This window comes from Anneissia japonica, unplaced genomic scaffold (genome assembly GCF_011630105.1).
Source record: "Anneissia japonica isolate Jap-2015-1 unplaced genomic scaffold, ASM1163010v1 scaffold288182_len93402_cov192, whole genome shotgun sequence".
Lineage (NCBI taxonomy): Eukaryota > Metazoa > Echinodermata > Crinoidea > Comatulida > Comatulidae > Anneissia > Anneissia japonica.
The window spans coordinates 62,757-74,941 of NW_022737493.1; the positions used below are offsets into that span (position 1 = coordinate 62,757).

A 12,185-nucleotide genomic window follows, 5' to 3' on the forward strand; every position below is an offset into this window, starting at 1 on the left:
GGGGCAGTTCCCCCCCCCCTGCAGTATTTTGTGTACCATATGGTTTCAAACTCTTATTGACTACTTCACTTTTGCAGTCTAACCCCACCAATATTTGCCTTATATACTGGCTCATCATCTGACATAGAATTTACTTCAATTGTAAATATTTCATGATCATCAGACATATCAATATCATCAACATTAAATACCTTATCACATTTCTTTCTCCCTGGTTGTTTGCCTTTATGTTGATAAGTCACCCTTTTCCCTTTTTTCCCTCTGTTCTTACAAACAACTGAAAAATGTCCAACTTCACCACATGTTCTACACTTTGCTCCTCTTGCTGGGCAAACTTTATCTTTTGCAAAGTGTCCCTGTCTTCCGCATTTCCAGCATGTACTTCTTGGAGTTTCCCGATGATTACCAGTAGGCTTCACCATCAATCTATTCACATTTAAGCTCTGTGTCATCTCAGCTGACTGAAGCATCACTAGTTCGTATGAACTAGTGACTATACCCATGGCTTTCTGAAGGGTAAGTTCATTCCCTTTTTCCAGTAATAACTTTTTAAGCCGTGCAGCAGCACAGCCCTGAATCAACTGATCCCTCACATGGGTGCTGATATCTGCACCAAAATTACAATAGCTAGTCTGCCTATTTAGCTTGGCGACAAAAGAGGCTACGGTTTCGCCAGTCTCTTGCACCATTTTCCTAAACAGTTGACGTTCATAGGGTTTCGTTGGTTAGGGGTGAAATATTTATCCAGCTTCCTAATAGCCTTATCGTATGCGTTTAATTGCTCCTGGCCCTCAACTTCCCCTTCGTCAGGCAAGGATAAATATATCTGTTGGAGTTTTACTCCACCGGCATTCAATAATAGTACCGCCTCTTTTTGTGCGTTATTGGCAATGCCCTTGGCTGCTATCAAATAGCCTATCGCCGTTTTAAATTCACGCCATTACGTAGGCAGAGTGGTGGGCTCCGCATCTAAATCTAACCTTGGCAAATCTTCACTAAACATCGTAGAAACAGCCATATTTCCTCTGTTCTATGCCCTGACGTTTATCTATATATATCCAGGTTTATCCTCGTCGCCAATGTTATGTCTCTCGTTCACTCACTGGGACAAATGAACAACAAAACCACATCTAAGTAATCCATAAGTAATCCAAACTGGTTGTCTTTATTATCCACCATATTCAACAACAACCACAACAAACTCGATCTTTTTCTGCTCTTACAATAATACATAATAATAATAATATATTTATTCCTTTGAACTTAATTCCGTCAAAATATATTTTATTCTCTTCACAACCTATCTCATCCAGGACATAACGCTACAGTAAAGTTAATCTTGCAACGGTACATTTGGCATAATATGAATCACGATATTAGAAAGTGGGCCAAATCATGTATTGAATGTCAACGCTCCAAAATACATCAACATACAAGCGCACCTCTTTCAACCTTTCCCACAGAACGTTTTTTAATGTGCATATTGATATAGTTGGACCGTTGCCGCCATCTTCTGGATATACCTATCTTTTAATCATCAGTTATCAATTAAAAGCTTCATTAAAAGCAAATGACCCTGCACATTGGTGTGAACAATTACCACTCGTTTTGCTAGGAATAGGTACAGCTGTAAAATCTGATTTCGGCCACAGTGTTGCAGAACGACTATAAAGTACTACTCTTTGTTTACTGGGAGAATTTTTCACTAATACAAACCAAGCTACTTTAGACCCTACACACTACACACTACAGTACATTGATCGTTTGAGACGTACGATTCAGGATATAAAACCGCCAATTTCACGTACTCAAACGCACAAAAACATACATACCAAACGATCTGGACACATGCACTCATGTTTTTATTCGACGAGACTCAGTACGCAAACCCTTAGAGCATCCATACGATGGTCCATTCAAGGTTATTTCGCGAACACCAAAACATTTTAAAGTTGATCTTGGAACTCGACAAGACAATGTACCTATTGATCGCTTAAAATGTGCTCATTTGGATATTATCCCTGAACAATCAATGCCCACACAAACTCCATCTTGTAGTACAGCTCTTGAAACACAACCAAACATTAGAACAACACACTCAGGGCGCCATGTACATTTTCCTAAACATTTTGGGACTGCATGTCGTTCGAATTTAATTTTTTTTTTTTTCATTACCTTCTCACTAGAAGGGGGCTATTGTAGCATCTATTAATATTGGACTTTTATTTGTAATGTTTAAATTTATAAATTACCATCATTCAAGTACAGTACTGAACTTTATTTCCTGTATTTTTTTTATCCCATATGAATTCTCAGTATTTCTAACCTATAATGGTAAAAACCTTGGTACAGTTACCTAAGCCCAATTTATTAGCTTTGCTAATACCAGTGACAACTGATGTGTTTTGGTCATGACATTGGTATGCACAGGTTAACTTGACCTACCTTTCACTCCCCTTTGATTCCAATTTATAAAAAAACCCTACTTACTGTATAGGTCAGTTGGTTTCCCATTTTCATAGGATAAGCATCACTTTGTTTTCTCTCTCCGAATTTTGATATTCAACTTTGTATTTTCATTTGTTTAATAAATTGCAGTATATTCAAAATTAGCTGTTGAGTTTGTGTCATCTATACACTAGTCAACATCTAAACATTTACATCATGGCGTTTTTGTACTATACCTCCATGACTAAACCCAGGCCTAGATCCTCAAAGACTAAGAATCGAACAACGAATATTCCGCAAGTTTCTCAGCATCTGTAAAAACGGTCTATGTTTATATTACCTTCATTTTGATAAATATGCATGTTTTGAACAAGCGTAGCAGCGCCATCAATTTTATGTTACCAGGAAGTGGTTGTTTGCATTTTAATACTCAAAGCAGTCTAACCGAAGACTGTTTTGTAGCCGAATGGTCTTAGCAGAGTGACTTTAGTAAGACCATCTAAGTGATAAAAGCCAGCTTTATTCGAGGTGCAAAGACTACCAGTTAAGGCCGTTTTATAGCAATCCGCCCCAGGTATATTTTTGAGTAGGTATTTGTTAAAGATGACGACAGGCAAAAATCGACTCTTATCCGATAAAATGATATAATACCTTTCAGCTAAGCATAGATTACAACACTTAGTGATGGTGTACAAGAGTGCTTGTTGGACCATGTTTCACTTGATGGTGAAGGAGGTGTACTGTGTTTCATTTCCCATACAGTATATATATTCTACTGCTATTCTGATGATTATGGTAGTTGAAATAGTGCTTATACCCTAGGATCCAGACCAGGTCAGAAACGGCATTTCCGGTCATTTTTTAGCAAAATGTTCAATTAGAGCAAATATAAATATGCATGTTCCGAACAATTCAGTACTAAATTCAACTTCCTACCACCTGTGGTTTCAGAGACACGAGGACCTTATAGCTTTGAGCTTTGACCCTGACCTTTTGAAAATGTGTTACCAAGCCAAAAATGATTCTTGGACCACCCTGAACCAATTTCTGAAGTCAAATTCTCTGCACCTCAAATTGCACACAAAACCTGGTCTGGCTCCTATGCAGTGAATCTGTATTTGAAAAATTGATGTTCTCAATTAAATTACTTAGCAAACAGAGTCTGACCATGATTTACAAACATTTACAGTACAACTTTACTGTTTGATACCCAATGTGTTGATTTAATACCTTATATAGATGACGTCACTACCCTGAAAGGTGGATTAAAGATGCGTACTGTACATACTGTGGCAGATTCCCGGCAGTCCCAGTTTTAACTTACAGATTTCTAGTCTCAGAGCATTTATTTAAATTAAACAACTTATACCATTTACCAACAGCACAATACAATTATGTATATGCGGAGCAGACAGCAGCTGCCTACGGGTTCAAGTGAACACTGGAATTGAAACTAATATGTAGGTCTGTCCCAGACTGTGTCTTAGACTTCTGAGTTCTATATAATTTAGAATTACAACAGGTCCTACCTGTGACAAAACACTAAATAGGATTTCCCAATTTTAACTTGTCAGATGGTCTGCACACCTTCTCTTACCTGAGCCTAACCTGGACCAACAAACGCCCTGGGCGGTGGGTTTCAGAAATCTCAACCCAGTTATTTTTGGATAGCCAATCAACTACCAGCATTGAGGAGTGGGCTAGTCTACTTATAACAGGTGGGGGAGGAGGAGGGGTGGACTGTGCCATTTTGTTAAAGTACTTACCTAAGCCATAGCAAAGACAAGTTAAAATCAACAGTCACTGTTAAAGAAAAAAAGGAAATTTAGTGATAGAGTGTACCCGAAATGAGAGATGGTGGGAGCATTTTAAGGAAGTTTTAAATCATCCTGAGCCTGGTGATCCTGTAAATGAGATTGTGCTTGACTCAGTAATACATAGAATAGCACCAAATAACAAAAATGTGAAATTGGAGAATTGAAGCGGATGAAGAATGGTAAAGCAGGCAGGGGTGAACTTACAGTGGAGATACTAATGGCAGGCATACACTTTTTTTTTTATATAAGATCCAGTAAATTTTGGCCCAGGCTCAGTGTTCTTATTTTTTGGTCGATTTCAGGCTCAAAATGTTCTTATTTTGTTCTTATTTTACACACTTTTCAAACTTCAGAGTATTACAGTATATAAGTCGCCCTGGTAAAAAATGGCCCGAGAAAAAAGGCCCTGCTAAAAATGGCTCCAACTGAGCTTAAGGTACAAATAGGCTAGGCCTATAATTTTGGGTATTTTTGAATAAAAATTTCATTTAACATTTTACCTGAGCCTCAATTTGTTCTTATTTTGTTCTTAATTTTTAAGCAATTTTAGCCTCATTGTTCTTATACAATGTGTTCTTATAAAAAAAAAAGTGTAAGTATAACTAAAGAATGGTTAGGCAGCATTTTAAAACATATTTGGAAAAACGAAAAGGTTCCAAAAAAATGGAAACAGGGGCAGATTGTCAAGTACCTAAGAAAGGATATTTTGCAGAATGCGGTAATTGAAGTGGCCTTACTCTTCCCAGTAATATTTTTAGAAGGATACTGATAGACAGAAAGCTACGAGACGAACAATTGGGTTTTGTAGAGGTAGGATAACTGGAGCAAATTTTCATTTTGAGATATTAAATTGAACAGGTCATGGATTTTTAATTGATTTCGAAAAGGCATTTGACTCTGTACATTGTGATAGCCTGTTGAAAATTAATATGGCTGTATATAGAATTACTAAGAAGATAATAAAATGGTTCAGGTTTTGTACGAAGAGTGAGTGTGCTGGATATTTCAGATTTTTTCAGATTTCTTTAATAACTTCAACTGGCAGTAAAATACTGAATTGCGAGAAGTTTACAATATATACAGATAAAATTATTATCTTAAAATACAGAAGAGAAAAAAAAAAGGAACAACACACAACACCACAAAATTAAAAAAACACTGATAAAACACATGAGAATGAGGAGTCTCACTGGTTCAAAGTTAAACTGGAGTTTAGCAAGGAGACATGTCCAGTTTTATTTTCCTGATTGTAATAGACTGGATAATGAAGAGAACAACTGAACAATTCAGCACCAGTATATTGGAGATTCACATCAAAATTTGAATACTTGGCAGATGGTACAGTATCACACTTGTGTTGCCAAACTACATACAAATGCAACTATTAAAAAGCTTCAAGACTTGCACAATTTGCTGCAGCAACAGTAAATACAAATTGCAGAACAACAAATGAATGAAGGAGATGGTGTCATTAACAAGATCCATAAGGAAAGAGTGTCATTCATGAAGTTACATAAAGAACTAAACCGAGGCAATTTAACACACTTATCATATCAGTTTGACTATACAGACACAAGACCAGGAAAGTAAACAAAAGTGATGAATTGAAGCAAGACACATTTCGGCTTAAGAAAGTGCTTATGGAGTATTCTCATAATTAAATGGTTGTACTGTACAAAATGAAGTAATTTTACAAAAAAAAAAAAAAAACAAATTCAAAGAAAATAAACACCAAAATCATATCTTGAGGGGAAACGAAGAGTTGGTTGCTCTAGAACGTGAGTGGAGGACTTTCTAAATGGAAAGTGAATGTCTCGGATGGAAAATGTTGAAAATGACAGAGCAGGTTGGAAAGAGTGAACTTTTACGTTGCTTTTTTCTTTTCTTTTTTTAATAATTTGTGTAGTAGATTTGCAGGGGGAAAGTGTTTATGTGTGAAACGTTTAGAAATGTTTTGCTGATGTTGGTAGGGATATTCTCGATAACTTGGGGGCTGTACCTAGTAGCACTAAGCAAGCAAACCGAGTTGATTTCTGCCTTCTGTCACAATCACAAACACATACTCAAAAACTGCTAATCCACATCCATTTTCCACAATTATTTATGCCCAATACCACAAAAATGCTTTTCCACATCCATTTTCCACAATTATCTATGCCCAATACCTGTAAGATACAGTGTTCTAAATTAAAACAACACTCATCTACCTGCATATTCAGATCTGATGATTGCATATTGCGTGAAACTTCAGTAGCCAAAGAAATACATTTAAACACAAGTCGATATATATTTGCATTACTATATTAGCTCTACCGCAATTCTTTTGTTGAAATGGAGATAGGCCAATTGTATTTATAATCTATAATACCGGTAATAATAATATTAAAATCAAAATAATGATGTTATTATGTGCATTATGCACAAGTAGTGCATAATGCTGGACCTTTATTTGCTTTTTGTAAACAGAAAAGAGAGAATAATTTAGAAAACTAATCTTTTTACAAATATTATATTTTTATGTCTTTGCAGTCGATTTAGAACACATGAGAGCTATTCAAGTAGACAGGCACAACAAGCTGTGTTTAGAACATAGCCTATTAAGCCATTTTGTATCGGCGAAGTCTGGTGACTCGGTACGTATGATATTAAAAGAAAGTGATGATAGTGTGCATGTCAAATCCTTAAAATTACTGCACAATGAGCAATCAATGTTTACTGCATATACAGTATTGTTATGTGCCATTTCACAGTTCATTTGTTGCTTGCGCTCTCTACAATCAGTCAGTGTATCCTCTTTTAATAATCACTTGACCTGCATGCAGATTTGGTTTTTTCAAAGCTTAACAACTCTCAGTAACTTTTTCCATTGCTTTTTTTGCAGATAAATTTATGCTTTAAAAAACTAGCTGCTGATATTTTAGATTTGAAGCTTACAAAGTCTGAGATGGAACAAACTGCAGTATCCTTTATTTATACATTAATGTTAACTATCTCATCAATACCTTTTTGGTTCCTTTGCTTATCCCATCTATAGGAGCCAAAAAATGCATACAGTACATGCTTGAATTTAAGCATGGCATCGTCAGACCTGCCAAGTGTCCTGCATTTAAAGGACACGTTTACCGATTTAATATAATTTGAGAACTGATTTAAAACATACTCAGTTGCATAATGTCCCAAATTTTACTTACAGGTAGACGTTTTAAACTAAATTTGTGATGAAGTTGCAGGTGCATCACTCCATTTAAGCTTAGCGACAGACCATTGTAATACAGTACATAAGATTAGGAGGATTCTAGTTCTTTGTATTATTACTATCCTTGTATTCGTATAAAATAATACAAGATGGCCAAGGTGAGCAAAGTAGTGGACCTAGATGAAGAAGACACTGAAAGTCAGATAGTGAAGAAAAAAACAATAAATATTATGCATAACAGCTGTACAGTACGCTCAGACTGACAGACTGACAGACATGTGTTGCCTTGGTGTAGGCCTATTTTTCTTCTTTTTTTTTTTTTTTGGTCCAACTGCCCGGCGAGCTCTAGCTTGTGGGCTTGACCTGTCTGATGGGGGGTTTAAGTCCCTGCCCCCCCCACCCCTGGGTGCCACTGAATATATCTACAGTATATATTTATTCTGGAACTTTGCCTATCTCCTCTGAAATTGCTGACAAGAAGGTGCTCATTTTCCATACACAGAGTTTCTATATGTCACAAACACGATAATTTACTTTTCTACGCTAGATATTGGATGAAAAGGAAAAAAAAACGGCCAGAAAGCTACCCAAATTAGGTATCCTTGGTGGCCATGTTTCGCGAGTTGTTTTTAATATATAGCAAATGCTCTACAACCAGCAGTTTGATTAAGTGGCAATAGAAAAGTCGATGGACCTCACAACTGATTTGTAAAGAATAGTCAAATAATTTTATACACTATAGGAAATAGAAGCCATTATTTCCTTGAAAAATTTTTTCAGGAAATAATGGCTTATTTGGCTTCTATTTCCTATAGTGTACTCAAAACCTGACTGCTGTATAATTGGTTATAGTGTAGTATTGTTTGTGGATTTTAAAATGCATGCCTTTAAAATAAAAAAAATAAATAAAAAATCAGTATTTTAAAATGAGAACATAATATATATGGCTGCGATGATTTAACGATTACATTTGTAACAAATGGTTATTTGTTTAATATTCTAAAAAAATTCTAGACCTGAGATTATTAAACCAGGGAGATTTTTTACATCTCACTGATTAAACATCCTACATTGGACCGCCATTTTAAATCCTTATACTAGAAGACTGGGTTCTACCAAACAAACTTTGGACGAGGAGTGCCTGGAACCAGCGCCGATGTTAATGCTGTAGTTAGTAGCACCCCTGCCTGTACATTACTATGGGCGTGTCTAATGTTTAAATGTATTAAACATCAAGAATTATTAACAGAATAAATAGTATAAAATACAAAAAAATTTCAACGGTGTACTACACTTTAAAAATACTAATGAATCATGTCTGAGCCATTGGTGCAGGAGCGCCGCAACCTACAGACCATAATGTCGGCACTGGTTCAAACAGCACACTCGTCTATGGTTCTGGTGGAGGAACAAGTAATTAATTTAAACCGTAGGCCCAGCTAGAATTTGTCTTGTGTGCACTTAAAAGAACTCAGTACATCTTTCAAGACAAGTAGCGTGTTACCCCAGTGTACCAGTCCATACATCCCCTGTAATGGGCAGACGAGAGTAGCTGGTACCGGTTTACCTAGCTCAGACATGAAGACCCTTTGGGGAGAAGAAAGTCATTAAAACGAGTTACTGTACAGTTATTCTATAGCAGTTTGTATCCTCTGGAAAAGGCGCTATATCAAATACCAATTACCATTATATTAGAAGTTGTCATAAATTCTATAGTTGTTTGTTATACCTGGATACTAATCATATTTGATGTTTAGTTTGGTTATGACATAACCATTTGGGCTATCATGTGGGTAATTTCAATTCATTTGGGTAATTCCGTTTCATTTGGGGTATCATTTGGGTAATTCCATTTTTATATTTGGCTTTTGATTTGGGTAATTGCATTTCATTTGGGTATCATTTGTCAGACCCAATTACACAGCCCACATTTCTTTGATGTTCAATTTTATTCCATAATTCTTTGTGAGAAATTACATGAGATCCCACTACTCTGCGCATGAATAGGCAATTCGTTCGCAGCAGGTGCACGGTAGAATTTTTTGACAACTAAAAATTGGCTAAAAATGCGTATTTACGAAATTCAAAGCATACCGATTTAAATATACTTTATCATAACTATGTCAGACAACGAATCGGACATCATTAAAGTTTTAGGTCTGATAATTAATGATACTAGTACTAGCGGTAGATCCACGTGGGCTGACACGCCAAGAGCTAGTACTACTACTACTACTACTACTGCTAGGCCTAGCCTTAGCGGTGGGAGCAACACCGCCAGCAAGCAAAAAAGAAATGGCCTGGATCTGAAAACCTTGAAAAGTACTGACGATGGTGATGGTACTATTTTAGAGAAACTGATGGGACAAATGCCTGAGGCTCTGCCCACTTGGCAACTTCCAACTACTGATAGCAAGAATGATCTGCCACTTCACTGGCAGAGGCCGATTATGAATATGAGGATGACGAGAGTACACTCCACCGGAGCAGCCAATTCCTTTTTTAGCAGCAAAGTTCGCCTCACCTGTGTAGGTGGGCGACCCTTTAGAAGAGGCGATTGATAATTCTACATCGCATCTATTTGGAGATGATCTGTCTTAACAGATTAAAGACATGAAGGAGCAGCAGAAAGCCACTGTAGGTGTGGTTAAAGGTCAAACAAGACCTAGATATACAAACACGTATTACCACCACCCATATAGATGAAACCTTCCTGCTGCAGGAGGGCGTCATTCATTGAACAGAAGCATAACATGAATTATTGCTATGTACCAGCTGACTAAATTTACATATGAAGAAGATAGCTATCATGCGAGAGGTGATAACGCTGTTTCAGTTTCTAAAGGTGACTGGTACATCTACCTGGAATCGCTGGAGCATCTTTGTAATTACTTTTTTTCCCATCAAATGGAGAGTTTATGGCAAACAGCAGCATCGTTCATGTGAATTGCGGTGATAAAAATCAATTGTTCGTTAGTTTAATTTTGGAGTCATCAAATTCTAGATCATCCTTGGCAGCTGATGCTCTTAATCTTCGAACCAGGGACCTCCTCTCATTTATGTTGTTTGCTGATTTGCTCCATGGCTCTCCACGCTCCCAATAGTCCGAATTAGCGACGAAAGATGACGTCATCACAATTCTATAACGTTGCGAGTTTTTCTATGGTCCAGGAAAACAAGAAAAAAAACCAAAGTATGCGGTTAAGATACTTTTTAAAACATTGATAGGTTAAGGAAGGTTCATAGAACTATCAGAAGACATTTGATTTGATTTTCATGTAAAATTAAGTTACATCGTAGAGTTTTTACAGGCTCCTCGGCCCTGACACTTGTTGCACGCCAACGCGACATGGCTGGATGTGAGGATTGAGTGAGGCCTGACTGTAAACGTTCAGCTCCGTGCTGTCGTCAAGTCTTTTACTTGTTTAGACATCCAGTCTGCCAAATTTATTGGTGTGAATTTAGGAACATTATTCAATAATTTTGAATAACTTAGCTCTCCTTGAAATCTGCAAGTACAACACATTTCATGAGTTTTGCAACAAGCACATTCATTGACCGACGCCATGATTCACTGTGTTAAGTGAATACGTCGTCATGCTGTAACACAGGCAGACGCGACCAATGTACGTTTTATTCCCAAAATACTACGTTTTATTCTCGTTATATTTCACATTTGGCATACACATTCGTAGAGAAAAAATGACGTTACATTCATAAACATGTAACAATGGTTTCTGTTAATTTAAATCACACACAACTTTACACACAAAGCGTGTATGAGACGTTTTAGTAAAGGCATATTTTCTTAAATTACTGTACTGTGTAAATCGCCTATCTTCGCAGGGGCGGATATAGACATTTACACAAGTGGGTTCCAGAAAAAAAGGGGCAGTCCAGGAAAAAAAAAGGGCACCATGGATGGTGTAGCAACAGGGGCAGGACGTGAAGTAAAACAAATAGTTTTATCGGAGATGTACAGAGGGTTAAGATAAAAAATATGATCAATATCAATAACAATGGAAACTATTAGTAATAAGAAAATAATAATTTAACACTCGTAATACAATACAATAGACCAATCTTCATTTTTGAGCGACATCCGACCACGCGCCCACTTATGGTATCGTCGTCGGGGACATCGGGCAAGTGACGTCCTGGCAGAAATAAAATAAATGCACTCTGTTTGAAATAGATGTACTTAACACCAGATGTCAATATATTCTTTTCGTTGAATAATTGATTATTCATTAATTTAAAAAAAAAATTTAAATACTTATGTTTTAAAGCCCCCTTCCCGGCAAAATTTCACTAAAAACTGACTTTTTTTAGAAAATATGCATTTGCATTACTCTAATTATTATAAATCATGGAAAAACATTGGCATGAATTTTAGTTTTACGCAAAAGAATTAAAAAAATGAGAAATACAGACTATTTCTCATAAAATATTACCATTTTCTCGACGAATTCATCGTTACTAGGCAAATTCAGAGGTTGTAGATCGCATCCACTGGAATACTCTCGCTTTTATGTATACTTTATACAGTCAATAAAGTGCGCCCTCTCTAATTTTTGTACTTCGCATCTCGCACAATGCGTTCGTTCGGTAAGGTTGTCAAAATCTCAGTCAGAATCAGTTTTTTAACAAATTTGAAATAATTCCTATGAAATATTATATTTCACAAGTGTCATTACTAGCAATGGAAAATATCATGTCGGCCG

The 12,185-nt window shown here is 36.5% G+C and overlaps 1 protein-coding gene across 2 annotated transcripts in view; it reads left to right on the forward strand.

The window, feature by feature from the left end:
- Positions 1-12,185, forward strand: part of LOC117117367 (ras-related protein Rab-28-like) — a gene marked incomplete at its 5' end in the record, with an annotated part of 25,401 nt that overhangs the window by 4,455 nt on the left and 8,761 nt on the right. Inside the window, 3 exon segments of one of the 2 annotated variants that reach the window (XM_033261648.1) lie at positions 6,795-6,898; positions 7,147-7,224; positions 7,611-8,394. In XM_033261648.1, the coding sequence (XP_033117539.1) occupies positions 6,795-6,898; positions 7,147-7,224; positions 7,611-7,724 (296 nt within the window). 2 annotated transcript variants of the gene reach the window in all.